The 20,917-nt window shown below is 44.1% G+C and overlaps 1 protein-coding gene across 1 annotated transcript in view; it reads right to left on the bottom strand.

The window, feature by feature from the left end:
- Nucleotides 1-13,298: 13,298 nt before the first annotated feature.
- Nucleotides 13,299-20,917, bottom strand: part of tgs1 (trimethylguanosine synthase 1) — a 72,086-nt gene continuing 64,467 nt past the window's right edge. Inside the window, exon 13 of the mRNA XM_048528617.2 lies at nucleotides 13,299-13,469. Coding sequence (XP_048384574.1) covers nucleotides 13,359-13,469 — 111 coding nt within the window. The 3' untranslated portion in view covers nucleotides 13,299-13,358. The remainder of the gene's footprint in view (nucleotides 13,470-20,917) is intronic.

Consider the following 20,917-nt stretch of genomic DNA (forward strand, 5'->3'; position numbering starts at 1 on the left):
GAAAGATGTGGATGCTTTGGAGAGGGTTCAGAGGAGGTTTACCAGGATGCTGCCTGGACTGGAGGGCTTATCTTATGAAGAGAGGTTGACTGAGCTCGGTCTCTTTTCATTGGAGAAAAGGAGGAGGAGAGGGGACCTAATTGAGGTATACAAGATAATGAGAGGCATAGATAGAGTTGATAGCCAGAGACTATTTCCCAGGGCAGAAATGGCTAGCACGAGGGGTCATAGTTTTAAGCTGGTTGGTGGAAAGTATAGAGGGGATGTCAGAGGCAGGTTCTTTACGCAGAGAGTTGTGAGAGCATGGAATGCGTTGCCAGCAGCAGTTGTGGAAGCAAGGTCATTGGGGTCATTTAAGAGACTGCTGGACATGCATATGGTCACAGAAATTTGAGGGTGCATCCATGAGGATCAATGGTCGGCACAACATTGTGGGCTGAAGGGCCTGTTCTGTGCTGTACTGTTCTATGTTCTATGTTCTATGTTCTATGTTCTAACTCATCTTCAATCTGAGAAATGCCCATCTATCCTACTCTGTTTCCAATTTCTAATCCATGCTACCAAGGATTTACTAATCCAAAATATTTTTAATTTGCTAACCAAACTGTCATGTAGCACCATATCAAATACTTTCAGAAAAGTCCAAATATACAACATCCATAATACTACTCTCATCCACTGCCTGTGTCACCCGAGAGTCTGAAACCTGGATACAGGTACAAAATGGCTTCTCGATTCAAGTTAGCATAACAAGATGGCTTCTAGGCTGCAAACTGTTTACTACTTCTGCTAGAGCTGCATAATTCACTAACTGTCAGATTGCTGCAAAGAAAGATAATAGACAATGGGCTTTTCAGAATACAGCAGTAACCTGATAAGATAGAGGAGTACTAGCCACTCTGACTAACCTTCAAGTGCAGGTGCAGTGGCTCTCTGTGGTAAGATAAAGAATGATCTAAGTGTAGTGACATAAATTGTTTACCAATTAATATCATTGGACTTAATAACTGTCAATAAAACATTATTATATACTGATTGGTAATTGTTCGAATATACTGTACAATCACACCTTGCAGTCTGCATTAAGATAAGTATAAAAATGTCTTTATATTAACCTGTGTGTGCAGCTCCTCCAAAGAATACAGAAGTGCTCAACTTCTGTATTTCTGGATGATCTGTACCTGGCCATATTAAGAAATAAAGAGTTAAGCCTTAAACAGCCAGATCGACTGCGAGTACTCATTGACCGATTGCGGAATCGAAAGGCCCCACCGGGCGTCGAGATTTTCACATGGTGCAGTGATTCGGATTCGGTAATGACGCATTGGGGATAGCGGTGTAAGAGCCTTGAGTCCTCTACTATTGAGTGTCGAGGAATCAGCCTGCCAGACGTGAATATTTTCTCCACCTGGTTTTCCTCCCCTCCAAGTAGCGGTGGACTCGATCCTTCGCTGCCTATAGTCTAAGTCCAGTCTGCAAAAGCATCGGTCTTGGAAAGATAAAAGGGAGATTTTAAATGAGTAAAGTGGGAGTCCGGGACTCCATTTAAAGGTCGGGGACCTACCAGTCGGGGATCCGAAACAGTGTCAGGGACTCTAACGTTGTGAAGTGAGAGATAAAACAGACAGGTCGGGGACCTGAGTGTTGAAGACTTTGTGAAGCAAGAGAGAAAAAAATAGACAGGTTGGAGACCCGAGTGTTGAATACTTTAATGAGTCAGGGACTCAAATGTGGTCAAATTAGCATTGTTTAAAGTAATCTCTAAATTAGTCTGTGAAAGGTGACACTAAGCAGTATCGCGATATATTACATGTGGAAGTCGTTAATCTGCTGTTCGTTGGCAGATTGTTGACTAGTAGAAGTTTTGGGTCGACATTATAATGGAAACTTGTTTAAGATGGGTAATAATGGTGGATAAGATGGAAGATAGAACATAGAACATAGAACAGTACAGCACAGAACAGGCCCTTCAGCCCACAATGTTGTGCCGACCATTGATCCTCATGTATGCACCCTCAAATTTTTGTGACCATATACATGTCCAGCAGTCTCTTAAATGACCCCAATGACCTTGCTTCCACAACTGCTGCTGGCAACGCATTCCATGCTCTCACAACTCTCTGCGTAAAGAACCTGCCTCTGACATCCCCTCTATACTTTCCACCAACCAGCTTAAAACTATGACCCCTCGTGCTAGCCATTTCTGCCCTGGGAAATAGTCTCTGGCTATCAACTTTATCTATGCCTCTCATTATCTTGTATACCTCAATTAGGTCCCCTCTCCTCCTCCTTTTCTCCAATGAAAAGAGACCGAGCTCAGTCAACCTCTCTTCATAAGATAAGCCCTCCAGTCCAGGCAGCATCCTGGTAAACCTCCTCTGAACCCTCTCCAAAGCATCCACATCTTTCCTATAATAGGGCGCCCAGAACTGGACGCAGTATTCCAAGTGCGGTCTAACCAAAGTTTTATAGAGCTGCAACAAGATCTCACGACTCTTAAACTCAATCCCCCTGTTAATGAAAGCCAAAACACCATATGCTTTCTTAACAACCCTGTCCACTTGGGTGGCCATTTTAAGGGATCTATGTATCTGCACACCAAGATCCCTCTGTTCCTCCACGCTGCCAAGAATCCTATCCTTAATCCTGTACTCAGCTTTCAAATTCGACCTTCCAAAATGCATCATCTCGCATTTATCCAGGTTGAACTCCATCTGCCACCTCTCAGCCCATCTCTGCATCCTGTCAATATCCCGCTGCAGCCTACAACAGCCCTCTACACTGTCAACGACACCTCCGACCTTTGTGTCGTCTGCAAACTTGCTGACCCATCCTTCAATCCCCTCATCCAAGTCATTAATAAAAATTACAAACAGTAGAGGCCCAAGGACAGAGCCCTGTGGAACTCCACTCACCACTGACTTCCAGGCAGAATATTTTCCTTCTACTACCACTCGCTGTCTTCTGTTGGCCAGCCAATTCTGTATCCAAGCAGCTAAGTTCCCCTGTATCCCATTCCTCCTGACCTTCTGAATGAGCCTACCATGGGGAACCTTATCAAATGCCTTACTGAAGTCCATATACACCACATCCACAGCTCGACCCTCATCAACTTTTCTAGTCACATCCTCAAAAAACTCGATAAGGTTTGTAAGGCATGACCTACCCCTCACAAAGCCGTGTTGACTGTATTTGATCAAGCCATGCTCTTCCAGATGGTCATAAATCTTATCCCTCAGAATCCTTTCTAACACCTTGCAGACGACAGACGTGAGACTTACCGGTCTATAATTGCCGGGGATTTCCCTATTTCCTTTCTTGAAGAGAGGGATTACATTTGCCTCTCTCCAGTCCTCAGGTACGACTCCCGTGGAGAGCGAGGATGCAAAGATCTTCGCAAGTGGCAAAGCAATTGTATTTCTCGCTTCCCAAAGCAGCCGAGGACAAATCTGGTCCGGGCCTGGCGACTTGTCAATCTTAATGTTTGACAAAATTTTCAGCACATCAGCTTCCTCTATCTCTATCCATTCCAGCATGCACACCTGCTCTTCAAAGGTTTCATTCACTACAAATTTCGTTTCTTTCGTAAAGACAGAAGCAAAAAACTCATTTAGGGCTTCCCCTACCTCCTCAGGCTCCACACACAAGTTCCCTATGCTATCCCTGATCGGCCCTACTCTTTCTTTGATCATTCTCTTATTCCTCACATAAGATCTATCTTCCTTACGGTGAAACTATGTGAAAAGTATCCAGATAAATCTGAAGCCCTGCATAAACTTTCTGGTGCCTTAAATAAGAAATAGGTGATGAACAGTGGCTACTAAGTGGCCCCAAAAATAATCAATTGGTTAAATCAGCCCAGTAGTTGATTTGGCGATGAAACAGGGGCTCAAAAAATGAAAGAATTGATTGGACTATGGTGACAATTTTGTGATGAAAGTCACAAAAAATTGGTATTAAATTCATGGCAGGAGTCTGCCACCAAATCGGGAATTGAACTGACTGATAATGGTACCATAAAATTAATTGAGGTCCTCAGAAACAAATGTACTTGAGCCAAATGTCAACAGAAACAAAAAGAAAAGTCACCGGTGACTGACAAACAAAAAGAGTTGTGTAATTCAATGTTTGGCTTTGGTTGGGGTGCGGGAGACAATGAAAATTCGGATTTGGATGATTGGTGTTCGTATCTGCGCCTCGCACCCCTAAGCAGTAGTAAAGTAGAATAAGTATTCGGCTATAAGTATAGGATAAGTACAGTGTCTGTCTCAAACACCCTGCCTTAGACTGGTTGTTAAGAGGGGAAATCCCCCACGCGAAGGTCAGGACCCTGAAGTGGGTGTTGAGACCAAGGACACTTTTGTAGTATATAGAAATAAGCAACAAAGCAAAAGCGCTAAAAATTGGTTAAACCTTGGATAAATACGGCACTGGAGCTCCTCTACATCGAACGTGCTGAGATAATTCTGAGGATGAGGAGCGATTCAGATGTCTGTCAGCATGCCTTAATAATAAATTAGGGAATGAAATTTGGCTCACAGGGGGAACTTGGGATGTAGATAAATGCATAAAAGTGAAAGAAGCAATTTGGAAATGCAGTTCAGGGACAAAATGAAAAACTTTAATATCCACGTGGAGAAAAGTTGCTGAGGAAATAATGAACAAATCTAAACTGGCGAGTTGGGATAATAATACATGTCGAAGAGGGATTAGACTATGTGATCATGAGGGAAACTTTAAATCGTGGGAGGTGTTGAAGCAGCAGCGTGAGGATTATGATTTGAGCAAAGCAGAACAGGAAAGATTGAAAAAGGAAATGCAAAATAAAGAACTAGGAGTGAAACGCCAGGCTGAATTACCATACAGAAATAAAAAGGAGGTACCTCCCGACATATCTGGCTTGCTGATGTTGTTCCAAAGTAATGATATAAATGAGTAAGACGAGGAGGACTGGAGAAGGAAGTAGGTAACTTGAAATAAAATGTTACGTGCCATGCAGATTATGTGAAACAGTTGAACATGCAGATGCCCAAAATAAATTCTACTGCTAACCAAGATCATGAGAGCATTACATTCATTTCTGTAAGAAATTCTGTTTGAAGTTCAATTTGTTAATTTGGTCTTCCCTGCCCAATTTATGTTTCTGCAGAAAGATCTAAAATATAAAGTAACATTTGGCTCGACTACAAATAAGGATGTAATTTAAAATCTTCTGGCAAACCTTACTCTACAAACATTTACAAATTAACAAATTTTGCAGAAATTCCGCCAATACTGAGTTGTAGATCTGATGAATTGGTTTAAACTCCCTGCTAACAATGTAGAGATTTAGCTGGGTTAGAACTGCCTCATAATACAGCATCAAGGGGCTATTTCCTCGCAGAAGTTATTTTAAAATAATACAGTAACCTGCCTTTGGTTGCCCACAATTGGAATACTGGGGGAATACAGTTCGTTCATGCAGTCATTTTCAGATTAAACATCAGTAATGCATTTATACTGTTGTCTGGCACACCACATTTTAGATACAAGCCATAAGATAAAGACTACAAATCCACAGCTTGTACAGACCCTATTCCTGTCGTACTAGGTCTAAAACTAAACAGAGAAACCGGAAGCGGAATATGGAACAGACTGCTAGTAAACAAAAGGAGGGAGAGCAGGATTCTTTTAAAACTCACAGGGGAGGCCTGAGAAAACATCCTCAAGTACACCCATCCAGAATTCCCTGTATGTTAAAACCCTAGTCCAGGCAATCCTCCTCCCTAAACAATTGGCTATTATCAAATGCACTGCCCATGCCTCCGATGGTTCTGTAGTTAGTTAGGGTAACACTCGGGTTGATCAGGCTGCCTCAGATCCAACTTTTATTGTGCCCTCTATGAGCAAGCAGGTAATAAATTGCTTGCCTGCTTCAAAAACAATGGGCATGCCAGATATTGTCACTGTTCAGCGTTTGCAGAGGGACGCCCGTGACTCTGAAAAATGATTGTGGAAGACGCATGGGTGTTCGCATTCTGCGTCCTCAGGCCACTGGCCAATCCAGTTGGCCAAGTGTGTATATCTGATGCTTTGTTACCAATGCTTACTGACTGGTCAAGGAGTGTGGTGTGTAACAGGAAAACACTCATGCCAGGTGGTCCATTTGAGTGCATTCAGCTTGGTTTTATTGAATTGCCGCATGTACATTGCTATAAGTATTGTCTTGTTATTGTTGATGTATTTAGCAGATGGATTGAGGCCTTTCCAACCACTAATATTAAAGCCTCGACAGTGGTAAAATTACTACTGACAGAAATCATACCAAGGTTCAGAGCACCTCGACAGATTAGTTCAGACAATGGTCCCCACTTTATTGGGGATATTAATGATGAAATATGTTCTCTCATTTTGGGATCTGCCGCCAGCTCCATTGTGTGTACCGTCCTCAGGCTGCGGGGCTTGTAGAACATTGTAACCGGACTTTGAAAACTAAACTTGCCAAATTGACTTCTGCAACCAGTCTCTCCTGGGTTCAGTTGTTGCTTCTGGTCTTATTCCACCTGTGATGCACTCCTGCGGGCAAAACTCGCTTGTCCCCAGCCATAATCATTTACGGTCGAGCTTTCCGGGAATGATGCCCCTTCCCCTGTTCATTTCCACCACATGACTAAAGACATGTCCTCCTGTGTTCTTACTTTGACTAAAATTTTGCGAGGTCTTCACTCCCAGGTCCGTGTTGCTTATGAGAATCTCTCCTCCCTCGACACTGTTCCGACTGTTGAACCTGGCTCCTTTGTTCTCATCAAGAGTTGGGCACACCACGGCCTCCAACCTCGATGGGAAAGGCCCTTCCAGGTTCTCCTCACCACCCCTACTGCTGCTAAGGTCACCAGGCGCTCCGCGTGGGTTCACCTCCATCATTGTAAGGTTATCGGTCGAGCCCCTTCCAAAGCGGGGAGATTGAGATGAGGAGGAACTGGGGAAGGAACCGGAATCAGTTGGTAACAAACCAGATTCCTATGATACAACCAAAACTGCATGTTTCGAATAGTAATTCTTCTTTTGTTTTAGATATCCTAATCCTTGCTCCAGGACGACCAGAAGGAATCTCCCGGCCATTCTAGATATTCCTGCAAACACCAACAGCAGCCAAAGTCCAGACGACAGAGCCGCTGAATTCACCTGAGTGATGTAAATGATGGGCCGCCCCAAAAGGCTTAAAGACTGCTATTGGACTTTCCATTGTCAAAGCTGCCTTTACGGCATTAAGCCTAAAGGACAATTTGTTTCCTAAGGCTCATATCCTTTTATATGGAAACCACACTGTATGTTACCCACTTGCCCTGTCAGTAGAGGCATTATTTGTAGCCACCCCTGGATGAACTCCCTTTGACTTATACACGACTGACACGACTAATGCCTCATGCGTAGACCAGACTGGTACATACTGACAAAGTATTCACAGGAGATGTGTAGAGCTGATAAACTTAAACAGGACACAGTCCCCCCAGTTGTCTCAAATTCAGAACGGCACAATATGTTTGAACCCCCCAAGTTACCCACTTTGCATTTCAGGACAGGGATGGGGGTGCACATACGCTCTAGTCCCCAATGACACCTCCTGTGCGCAGACATGGTACTCCCGTCAACATTGCCAAGTGAACAAAGGCCTGTTTACATGCACTTGTGATGAGCAAAGATGTCTTAACATAACTGCCGGTAGACAGTTTATTTGTGGCCAATGTAATGGGACACATGTCAGTTTAGCCACCTGGACGTATCCATTTGATACCTACCAACTGGTGGGGTCAGACAGAGACTCTAGCCAGCCGGAGAACTGGTGGTACAAACAATTCAAGCAGGACAATAATCAGGAGGTCAAATGCTATTGAGCTAAGAAAGGCTTTGTGTTCCTCCTTAATGGAAAATACATGACAGTCACCCCGATCCTTCCACTCCTCTTTGCAGTTGGTACTATCGGACCACTTACTGTCCCATGCCCCCAGCGAGGACACACCCATAGGAAGATTGTGGCCTGAGCCATTAGCGCACAATTCTGTGCTGACTGGAAGGACCCAGTCACACTGGGGTCCTCGCTTGGCTACGGGTTCCTCGGATCCCGGTCTCTAGGGGGATCAGCGGGTGTCATTAGTGTTAAAAATAGAAACTACCTTATTTGTGGATTAACCATCCTGGTAAAAAACACTGCAGCAGGGCTGGAAGCTGTTAATAAGGAACTGGCAGAACTAAGTCTCTACGCACAACAGACAAGGTATGCTGTGGATTATCTGTTGGCTCAACAAGGGGGAATATGTATTATAGTGGGAGACAAATGCATCACCCATGTTACGGACAAATCATATAACGTAACCCATGCCATTTAGTCTATTAAGAAGCAATTAGATGACTTCAGGCAAGGTCCTAGGAAAGGAGATTGGAGTTTTGGCTCGTGGTACCACTGGCGGCTCAATCTAGCGATATATCTCGGTATCATCTTACTTTGTCTTTTTATTGGTATTGCTATTGTTAAATGTATTATTACTGAACTAATGAATTCCATTAGTGATATCGGTTCCCCTCAGAAACTGTTCCTCCTCTGTCCTGATGGTGTCCCCAATGAGGATGAGGAAGACAAGTTGTCCACCCCGAATCCTCCTTGGAGGTGGATGAGTATTGGCAGGCTCTGGTGTCCATCCACTTGGGCTGAACTAATCTAAGCTCTGCCACCCTATGGAGTGGTCATGGAATGATCAAAGAGGGGAGATGAGAGTCTGAATCCTGGAGACAGGTACAAAATGGCTTCTCGATTTAAGTTAGCATAACAAGATGGCTTCTAGGCTGCAAACTGTTTACTAATTCTGCTAGAACTGCATAATTCACTAATCCTCAGATTGCTGCAAAGAAAGATAATAGACAATGGACTTTTCAGAATACAGCAGTAACCTGCTAAGATAGAAGAGTTCTAGCCACTCTGGCTGACCTTCAAGTGCAGGTGCAGTGGCTCTCTGCGGTAAGATAAAGAATGATCTAAGTGTAGTGACATAAGTTGTTTACCAATTAATATCATTGGACTTAATATCTGGCAATGAAACATTATTATATACTGATTGGTAATAGTTTGAATATATTGTATGATCACGCCTTGTAGTCTGCATTAAGAAAAGTATAAAATAATGTCTTTGTATTTACCTGCGTGTGCAGCTCCTCTGAAGAACACGGAAGTGCTCAACTTCTGTGTTTCCGGATGATCTATACCCGGCCATATTGAGAAATAAAGAGTTAAGCCTTAAACAGCCAGACCGACTGCGAGTACACATTGACTGATTGCGGAATCGAAAGGCCCCATCGGGGGTCAAGATTTTCAACCTTGTCAAAGAACTCAATCAAATTTATCAAACATGACCTGCTCTTGACAAAGTCACATTGACTGTGTAGTACTAACAATTATTTCTTAAGTGTATATTTACCTTATCCATTGTTACGATCGCTGTAGTAATTGGAACCATGGACAGGTGGATCTCATTGGCTATGAGATCCTTGTGTCCGGTTGTTAACCAAGGCCAATCAGGGTGCTCTGGCTGTCAGATATAAACAGGAGATACAGAAGGTCTATCGAGTCTAGGGAATGGCTTTGAGCTGGCTGATCTCGGCCCATGTACATTGCATATGTAAATAAGGCATGATTTGATGATGGGATACTGGCCACTGTGCAATTATTTCAGCGTCCATTAGTTTTCCACTGGCTGTGAAAGCTGGTATAGGCCGCATCTGCTCCCACGATAAGACATTCCACTCCCGCACATCCCAGATGTCCAAGTTCTTTAAGGACCGCAACTTCCCCCCCACGGTGATTGAGAACGCCCTTGACCGCGTCTCCCGCATTTCCCGCGACACATCCCTCACACCCCGCCCCCGCCACAACCGCCCCAAGAGGATCCCCCTCGTTCTCACACACCACCCTACCAACCTCCGGATACAACGCATTATCCTCCGACACTTCCGCCATTTACAATCCGACCCCACCACCCAAGACATTTTTCCATCCCCACCCCTGTCTGCTTTCCGGAGAGACCACTCTCTCCGTGACTCCCTTGTTCGCTCCACACTGCCCTCCAACCCCACCACACCCGGCACCTTCCCCTGCAACCGCAGGAAATGCTACACTTGTCCCCACACCTCCTCCCTCACCCCCATCCCAGGCCCCAAGATGACATTCCACATTAAGCAGAGGTTCACCTGCACATCTGCCAATGTGGTATACTGCATCCACTGTACCCGGTGCGGCTTTCTCTACATTGGGGAAACCAAGCGGAGGCTTGGGGACCGCTTTGCAGAACACCTCCGCTCAGTTCGCAACAAACAACTGCACCTCCCAGTCGCAAACCATTTCCACTCCCCCTCCCATTCTCTTGATGACATGTCCATCATGGGCCTCCTGCACTGCCACAATGATGCCACCCGAAGGTTGCAGGAACAGCAACTCATATTCCGCCTGGGAACCCTGCAGCCATATGGTATCAATGTGGACTTCACCAGTTTCAAAATCTCCCCTTCCCCCACTGCATCCCTAAACCAGCCCAGTTCATCCCCTCCCCCCACTGCACCACACAACCAGCCCAGCTCTTCCCCCCCACCCACTGCATCCCAAAACCAGTCCAACCTGTCTCTGCCTCCCTAACCGGTTCTTCCTCTCACCCATCCCTTCCTCCCACCCCAAGCCGCACCCCCAGCTACCTACTAACCTCATCCCACCTCCTTGACCTGTCCGTCTTCCCTGGACTGACCTATCCCCTCCCTACCTCCCCACCTACACCCTCTCCACCTATCTTCTTTACTCTCCATCTTCGGTCCGCCTCCCCCTCTCTCCCTATTTATTCCAGTTCCCTCCCCCCATCCCCCTCTCTGATGAAGGGTCTAGGCCCGAAACGTCAGCTTTTGTGCTCCTGAGATGCTGCTTGGCCTGCTGTGTTCATCCAGCCTCACATTTTATTGTCCTAGAACTCCTGCCTTCATTGGGAATGGCCGAGGCACAGGACCTTGTGGTCTGCTTAGCACTTTATAACCTTTTGGAGTCAATGTTGTTTAAAAAAAAAACTTTAGAGCATGAAGTCCGTCAAATGAGATTAGATTTACTTAGGATAACGACATGGACGAATTGGACTGAAATGTCTGTTTCCATACAAACATGTCTGTTTTCCATGGAAAACGTCTCTATGACTTTATCTATTTAGTTTCCTGCCCCATGTTCAGTTTTCTTGGTTTTGCTTTTAGCAGAGCTGACCTGTTTACAACCTATTCCATCATTAACATCTATTAATACTTGCTGTGCACTTCTATCTGTTCTATAACTGTAACCATTTCCTTTGCCTTTTGTGAGTCCTGTGATCTCTAATCTCACTCACTAACCTTCCTCGACCTGGCTTCCTACTCAACTTGTTCCTTCTCAAGATTTTATGCTGTAGAAAATAATGGCAGTTACGTTCTCTTTTCAGTTTTATCAAATAGTTGTATTGGACTCAAAATATTAACTTTTTTTGAGAGGAAAACAAGACAGACTTGTTGAGTTTCTGTCATGCTGATTTTACTTCAGGTTTCCAGCATCAGCAGTTTCTTATACTTGATTCTTTCAACTTTGTTCACAGCATGTTTACAGAATGGAAGCTGGATATTAGACCCACCAAGTCTGCACTGACCGGACGATGAGCATTCCACCCAGACATATTCCCCCTTACCCAAACCTGTAATCCTGCACTTCCCACGGCTAGCCCACCTAGCCTGACAGTATGGGCAGTTGAATATGGCCAATCTGTCGAACCTTCACATCTTTGGATTGTGGGAGGAAACCGAAGCAAACCCACAGACACGGGGAGAATGTGCAAACTCTACGCAAGTCAGTTGCCTAAAGGTAGAAAGGAACCTAGGTCCTCGGCACTGTGAGGCAGCAGTGCTAACTGCTGAGTCACCATGCCACCCTATCTATTCGCAGCAGTGTTCCAACCTTTTATAATTTTAAGCATTAGGGCGGCACGGTGGCTCAGTGGTTAGCACTGCAGCCTCACAGCATCAGGGACTTAGGTTTGAGTTCATCCTCAGCAACTGTGTGTGGAGTTTGTATGTTCTTCCCGCATCTGTGCGGGTTTTCTCACAGTCCAAAGATATGCAGATTAGGTGGACTGGCCATGCTAAATTGCCCAAAGTGTTCAGGGGTTTGTAGGTTAGTTGGATTAGCCATAGGAAATGAAGAGTTACAGTGATAAGGTGGGCTGGGATGCTCCTCAGAGGGTCATTGTGGACTCGATGGACTGAATAGCCTGCTTCCACACTGTAGGGATTCTATGATTCTCTGAAGTAGACACCAACTATTGTAAGGCAACCCACTATCTCGGTAGTATGTCATAAAATCTAGCAAAATGAGAAAAAGCTACAAGGAGAAAGAGATGGTTTTCTAAGTAACTGAAATTTGAAGGAACCAGTTAAGAGATAATTACTAATCAAACTATTCAGAGTTGTTATTACATACCTCTGGAGCAGATGGGACTTTAAGCCAGGCTTGAGTCCAGAGGTAAGAATGCTACCACAAGACAACCAGTGAGCAAGTGACATCAGTAGATAACCATCATTCTTTAAAAGAGACCAATCAGAAACTGATCATACACCACCGAAATCAACCAGAAACTAGCCATGCTTCACTTAGACCAGAGTGCAGTATCATCACTGACTGATTTGTGCCAAAAACCATTTGCACAAAAGAATTAATAAGCACAGCTTTCAGTGCCCAATGCATGTAGTTTGAGACAAGTGACTGCTGTTCAGACAAAAGAGACCACAGAATGAAGGAAAAGTCTGTTCCAATGCATTGCCATTTATCCTGCTTTCTCCCAAAGGCCAAAAGTACCAGTTGAGAACAAAGTGCATTAATGATTCTTGCTGCTCAGCAAATAATTCATAGTGAGGCCATCTGCTCATCCTGTTTTTGTTGATACTGGTGTCAAATGACTTTGACCAGAAAGATGACATGAATATCAGACATTGTAATTGTTTTTGTTTTTAAAGTATGAATATAATCCACAGACTTTTCTGCTCTAACTTGTGTCACATGCACAATCCCAATTTTCTTCACTTCACCAATTCCTACAACTGAAATTCTTTCCCATGCTTCTTCCACACCTTTAGAGGCTTCCCAAGATTTTGGTCACATGTCCTATTATTTCCATATATGTTTGTGTCAAAGTATTTGCCTTTCAGATTATCAAACAATGTGGGATGTTTCTAGGTAAATGCAAGTTGGTCTTTCCATCACTGAAAAGAACAGCATACACCAATTAAAGCTTTATTTGGAACAAGCAAATTATACATATGCCGATCTTTAAACTGCCCTACTCATTCTGGATTAAGTCACCAAAATAAGCAGTGATTGTCTTCAATTTCTTGTTGAGAAAATTCTGTTCAATTTCTACTTGTCCTCCTGCTCCGGCTAAGGATGCCACCTGCAACAAATAAGCAATCAAGTAAACAAAGGATAAACTCAAGAAAGAATGATATCAAGGCTCAGCAGATATTGCATTTAAACACTTATTTCAGAGTTTATTTTCAAAGTAATTTTCCCCACAATCTCCAGCTGGTTCTTAGGATCAAAGAATCCCTACAGTGCAGAAGGAGGCCATTGGGCTCATCGAGTCTGCACTGACCCTCTGAACAGCATCCAGATCCCACCCAGATGCATCCCGTAACCTCAGATTTACCAAGGCTAACTGACCTAGCCTGCATATCTCTAGACACACGGGATAATTTAGCATTGTCAGTCTACCTATCCTGCACATCTTTGGACTTGTGGGAGGAAATTGGAGCACTCAGCAGAAACCCACACAGACACGGGGATTACTTGCAAACTCCACACAGACAGCCTCCTGAGGCTGGAATTGAACCTGTGTCCCTGCAGCAATAGTGCTAACCACTGTGACACTGTGCTGCCTTCCTACCCATAAAGAAAAAGAAAAATTGAAAAATAAAAATCACAATTATTGAATCATAGAATTTAAAGCAAACTAAATAAGTTAATAGTTATAAATAATTATAAATTAACATTAAAAAATATAAATTCAATCATTATTTTTATTCCTTCATAAGATGTGGGTGTCACTGGCTAGGTCAGCAATTATTGCAAATCCCTTGCTGCACTTAAATTACTGCACAGGAGACAGAATTTGCCCCTTGTGTCTCCACTAGACAACTAAATAATTATTTTGCATAGTGCGATTCTCCCAACTTCTCCCCATAACACTTCACACTCTTTTCAAATAAAAGCCTAATTTCCTTTTGAATGCCTCAATTTAATCAATATACTAAAGTAATGCCTTCCAGAGTTTGCTGTATCAATGTTTTTTCTCACATGCTATTTTTGCCAAATACTTTAATATTACCCAATGAAGGGGCAGTGCTTAAAAAGCTTGTGATTTCAAATAAACTTGTTTGCTCTATAGTCCAACAAGGTGTACAGCTGGATGAACACAGCAGGCCAAGCAGCATCAGAGAAGCAGGAAGGCTGAGGTTTCGGGCCAGACCCTTCTTCACAAAAGGGCTGTAACCTGGTGTCTGATGAATCATGATTTTGAGAACTTTCACTAGATCTCCTCTCAGCCTTCTCTTCAACGAAACTTCTACCTATCTTCATAACTGAATTTCCACATTACTGGAAGTATTCTCGTAAATATTTGCTACGTTGTCTGCAATGCCTTCACATCCTTCCTAAAGTCTAAAGTGTGGTGATCAGAACAAAATACAGTATTCCAACTGATGCCTAAACAATATCCTACATAGTTCAACACAATCTCTTTGCTCTTGTACTTACGGCCATATTAATAAGGTTTAGGGTAGGTATGCTATACTAATCTCTCCCTCAACCTGCCTGTTACCTTAAATTGGTTTGCGCACATATACTCCATGTCCCCTGCTTCTGCATTCTCTTTGGAATTGCACCCCTTATTTTGTAGTGTCTCTCCCTGTTCTTCCAGCAAGCTTAATCACTTCACACTTCTCCACATTAAATGCCATTTGCCATCTGTCCACCTATTCTGCCAGTTTGTCTAAGGACTTTTCAATTTATAGATTATCCACCTGTATTTACAATGGTTTAAGGCATTTGCATACTTTGAAGTTGTGCCATGTACAGCAGAGTACATAACATGTATAGAACAATTTGTTGTAGTTGGTTGGCTTGCCCAGCTGGTTCGTTGTTTCACAGATGTTTTATTACCATGCTTGATAACATCATCAGTGCAGCCTCCAATAAAGCGCCAGTGTGTTTTCCTGCCTGTTATTTAAACTCTGGAGACTGTTGAGTTGGATTACCTCACTTCCACTTTTCTTCTCAGCAGCGAATATACGGGGTCGAGCTCTATGTGTTCGTTGATGGCTTTCTTCGTGGAGTACCATGTTTCTAGGAATTTCCGTGCTTGTTGTTCCTTTGCTTGTCCCAGGATCTTGGTGTTGTCCCATGTCGGATTGGTGGTTCTCCACATCCATGTGGATAGAGATGAGCGAGCATTGGTCATGTGGTTTTGTAGCCGACTGATGTTCGCGTACCCTTGTTGTTAATTTCCTTTCTGTTTGTCCGATGTAGTGTTTGTCACCGTCTTGTCATGATCTTGTATATGATACTGGTCCTGTCTGTAGTGGGTAGTGGGTCATGGGTCTTTGGTTCGGGTGAGCAGTTGTCGTAGGGTTGATATGGCTTTGTGTGCTACTCTGACGCCCAGTGGTTGTAGGAGTCTTGTGGTCAAGTTCAGGCATGTTCCTGATGTAAGCAGTGTGATGAGTGTGTCAGGGTGTGTAGTATCTTCCTGGCGTTGTTTGTGTAATAGGCATATAATGGCACAATTTTTCGGGTATCCATTGTCTCTGAATATCGTGTGTCTCCTCCAGTTTGGTCCGTTAAATAATGAAGAAGGTGTGCACGTAGCGTATCCATAGTTTTGGTTGGATTAGCGGAAGTTCTTGCACTACTGAAATAAGAACATGATCCCAATGACACCATCTCCACAGACAACATGCTGAAGCTACTGGGCCTATGCCTCACTACCCACTTCTCCTTTGACAGCCAAATATATGAACAGATCGACGGGACACCAAATGGGATCGCCTATCTTCGGACTAATAGCCAAAGTGGTGATGCAGAGACTGGAAATTACAGCCCTTCCACTAATCCAACCAAAGGCATGAGGAGACACATGAACTAATAAACAATATGCTCACCAGAATCAGATTCACCAAACAGAAGAATAGGAGCTAACAAAGTGTGAGGCTGGATGAACACAGCAGGCCAAGCAGCATCTCAGGAGCACAAAAGCTGACGTTTTGGGCCTAGACCCTTCATCAGAGAGGGTTCACATTTCACACTTTGTTATCTTGGATTCTCCAGCATCTGCAGTTCCTATTATCACAGAAGAATAGGAGCTGTTTGTCCTTCCTGGACGACATTGGTACAGTGCAGGACAAATAGAGAATTCCTAATAAAGGTACACAGGAAAGCTGCACACACTGACCAAGTACTGAATTTCAACAGTAACCACCCTAACACACGCACAAACGAAGTTGCATAAGAACATTATTTAAATGGGCAATAACACACTGCAATGCCAAAAAGAAGAGGAGTACCTCTTCCAGGTATTCAGAGACAATGGATACCCCAAAAATTGGGTCAGAAGATGCTTATTACACAAATACCAGGAAGATACTACACACCCTGACACTCATCATGCTGCCTTACAGCAGGAACACATCTGAACTTGACCACAACACTCCTGCCACCAGTGGGCATAAGGGTAGCATACAAAACCACATCAACTTTATGACAACTGCTCACCCGAACCAAAGACCCACGACCCAAGACCCACTACCCACTACGGACATGACCAATGTCGTTTACAAGATTCCCTGCAGAGGCTGTGACAAACACTACATCGGGCAAACGGGAAGGAAATTAACAAGGGTACACGAACATCAACTGGACACAAAAAGACATGACCAATACTCACTCACCTCTATCCACATGGATGAGGACAGCCACCAATTCAACTACGACAACACCAAGATCCTGGGACAAGCAAAGTAGAGACAAGCACAGCAATTCCTTGAAGCGTGGTACTTCATGAAGAAAACCATCAACAAACATGCAGCTCGACCCCATATACACTTCACTGCGAAGGAAAACCCGAAGTGAGGTAATCCAGCTCAACGGACTCAAGTTTAAGTAACAGGCGGAAAAACACAACAGTGCTTCATCGGCACTGACGAAGTTATCCAGCATGGTAACGAAACGTCTGTGAAACAACGAACCAGCTTGGCAAGCCAACCAACTACAATATCCACAACCCCAGCTACAAATCTAGTCTAAAACCTTAGAAACATTACAGTTTATTAGGAAAAGAAAGGAACCCAAAATTGACTGCTAGGAAACTCCATTACAAACTTTCCTCCAGGTGACAAACCATACTGACATCTTGGTTTCCTATCACTCCGCCAATTTTGTACCCATGTTGCTACTGTTTCTTTTATAATAAAAGCTATAACTTTGCTCACAAGTCCAGTCTTGTGTTTATAGAATGCTTTTCACAAAAAGCAGATATCTCAAATCACTTCAGTCAATTATGTACTTTTGAAGCATAGTTATTTTTGTCACGTCAGAAATGTGACAGCCAAGTTGCTCTCAGTAATTTCCATAAACAGCAATGTGATAGTGATCAGTTAAGCTGTTTTATAACGGGACTAAGGGTTAAATATTAACCAGTTCACCCAGGATAGGTAAAGTTGATATAGTCTCAGAACTATAGAGTTGCTCTCTCACTAGAAATGACTGGTGATGAATTTTAACAAGAGGGTCACAATGCCGCAGGTGAGGTTGAGAAGATAGGACATACATGGTACCTCCAGGATGTACAGGATTAGGTAAGGGTTTCAAGCAAGAGGGTACGGGAAAGATAACCTGAGGATAATCACCAAGCATATCACGCCCCTCCCCCAATATCATCGAACAAGATCTTAAACACTGTTATACCCAGTCGAGAAAGCACTGGGATTCAGTTTAATGCAATATTTGAATTATTACATTGAGAGAACGCAGTACTTCTTCAATGCTGCAATAGTGTGTCAGTTTTGATTTTTGCATTCAAATTTTGGAATGAGGCTTTGAACTCTGAGGAGACTTTATACCTACTGAAGCATGGCTGACAAGGAAAAATAAAAAAAAACTTAGTTATGAAAAGGAGTAAGTGTAGTCAGTTTTTCGAAGGAACTGCACGGCTGGAATTTTATTTCCAAGGGTCCAACCATTAGCACAGTAGACTGACTGATACAGCAAAATACTGCAGATGTTGGCAATCAAAAACAAAATTCAGTAATCTAAAGCAATAACAAAAATTGGTGGATATACTAAACAAGTTTAGCATTTCAGCTTGACTATCTTTCATCGGAAGGGGCTAAAGTTACAAGTGAAGCAGATCTTAAGGTCGTCAGATGAGGGAAGATAGAAGAACAAAAAGGGAATGTCTGCAATAGAGAGGAAGATGGAAGATATTAAATGACAAAACAGTTAGTGCAGCAGTCATGAGAGTGTAGTAATGGATCGAGTAAAGAAAGAAAATATAATGACAGCAAGAACATCCATGTGAAAGGTCCCAAAACATTTTAAATTGGTAAATCTTATTTGCTATAACCCATCATTTGAAAACCAAAACAAAATTTGGTTTTAATACAATTGATAATAGTTGTCATGGTTACCACTGCTTTCAATTCCAGATTTACTACACAAATTTAAATTCCATCAGTTGCTGTGGTGGAATTTTAACCCATCTTGTTATAACATTGGCTTGGGCCGCTCCGTTATGAGGCCAGTGACGTTCCTAGTGTGCTGCAGAGTAAGTGAGAAGTGCATGTTTCTTGTACTTGGAGAAATGAGGTATGTATGTGTATGTGTGAAGAGTGACAGGGCGTGGAAAGACACATGAGATTTGCTTGTCTGAGCTGTGCATCTAAAACATGAAGCATTCATATGAGGTGTGCTTTCAAATGGGGTTGCCTATGTGGCTGTGGTAGGTATCTCCACCTTTGGGTGGTTGTATATGCTATGGGGGTACAAGTACGAGCAGAAGTACTTGTCAGGATTTGAGACAAAATTTGGGAGATCGTTCTTGTAGCAACATCACAAGTGTGTACTAGCTAATCACACAATGTTGCTGCCATGGTTTTACACTGTGACCATGTAAACAGTGTGTCAAAATAGCTTCACAGACCAATCCCACAGTATTTACCCTTTAAATTATAATGAACACATCCATTTTTATGTAATTCATCAGTTATGATAGTTATTTTTACACCAATACCAGCATTAATGTTAAATATGGAAGTGTCTTATCTGTAATCGAACAAAAATTTATACTTTTACACTTCTCAGTTCTAGATTCACATGAAAATTGTGGTGATTTTTAGCAATGCAATAAAAAAGCTCAACTGTCAAAAGTAACATGCATTGTATGATAACAAAATGTGAGGCTGGATGAACACAGCAGGCCAAGCAGCATCTCAGGAGCACAAAAGCTGACGTTTCGGGCCTAGACCCTTCATCAGAGAGGGGGATGGGGGGAGGGAACTGGAATAAATAGGGAGAGAGGGGGAGGCGGACCGAAGATGGAGAGTAAAGAAGATAGGTGGAGAGAGTGTAGGTGGGGAGGTAGGGAGGGGATAGGTCAGTCCAGGGAAGACGGACAGGTCAAGGAGGTGGGATGAGGTTAGTAGGTAGCGGGGGGTGCGGCTTGGGGTGGGAGGAAGGGATGGGTGAGAGGAAGAACCGGTTAGGGAGGCAGAGACAGGTTGGACTGGTTTTGGGATGCAGTGGGTGGGGGGGAAGAGCTGGGCTGGTTGTGTGGTGCAGTGGTGGGAGGGGACGAACTGGGCTGGTTTAGGGATGCAGTAGGGGAAGGGGAGATTTTGAAACTGGTGAAGTCCACATTGATACCATATGGCTGCAGGGTTCCCAGGCGGAATATGAGTTGCTGTTCCTGCAACCTTCGGGTGGCATCATTGTGGCAGTGCAGGAGGCCCATGATGGACATGTCATCAAGAGAATGGGAGGGGGAGTGGAAATGGTTTGCGACTGGGAGGTGCAGTTGTTTTTTGCGAACTGAGCGGAGGTGTTCTGCAAAGCGGTCCCCAAGCCTCCGCTTGGTTTCCCCAATGTAGAGGAAGCCGCACCGGGTACAGTGGATGCAGTATACCACATTGGCAGATGTGCAGGTGAACCTCTGCTTGATGTGGAATGTCATCTTGGGGCCTGGGATGGGGGTGAGGGAGGAGGTGTGGGGACAAGTGTAGCATTTCCTGCGGTTGCAGGGGAAGGTGCCGGGTGTGGTGGGGTTGGAGGGCAGTGTGGAGCGAACAAGGGAGTCACGGAGAGAGTGGTCTCTCCGGAAAGCAGACAGGGGAGGGGATGGAAAAATGTCTTGGGTGGTGGGGTCGGATTGTAAATGGCGGAAGTGTCGGAGGATAATGCGTTGTATCCGGAGGTTGGTAGGGTGGTGTGTGAGAACGAGGGGGATCCTCTTGGGGCGGTTGTGGCGGGGGCGGGGTGTGAGGGATGTGTCGCGGGAAATGCGGGAGACGCGGTCAAGGGCGTTCTCGATCACCGTGGGGGGAAAGTTGCGGTCCTTAAAGAACTTGGACATCTGGGATGTGCGGGAGTGGAATGTCTTGTCGTGGGAGCAGATGCGGCGGAGGCGGAGGAATTGGGAATAGGGGATGGAATTTTTGCAGGAGGGTGGGTGGGAGGAGGTGTATTCTAGGTAGCTGTGGCAGTCGGTGGGCTTGAAATGGACATCAGTTACAAGCTGGTTGCCTGAGATGGAGACTGAGAGGTCCAGGAAGGTGAGGGATGTGCTGGAGATGG

Source organism: Stegostoma tigrinum, chromosome 5 (genome assembly GCF_030684315.1).
Source record: "Stegostoma tigrinum isolate sSteTig4 chromosome 5, sSteTig4.hap1, whole genome shotgun sequence".
NCBI classification, from domain to species: Eukaryota; Metazoa; Chordata; class Chondrichthyes; order Orectolobiformes; family Stegostomatidae; genus Stegostoma; species Stegostoma tigrinum.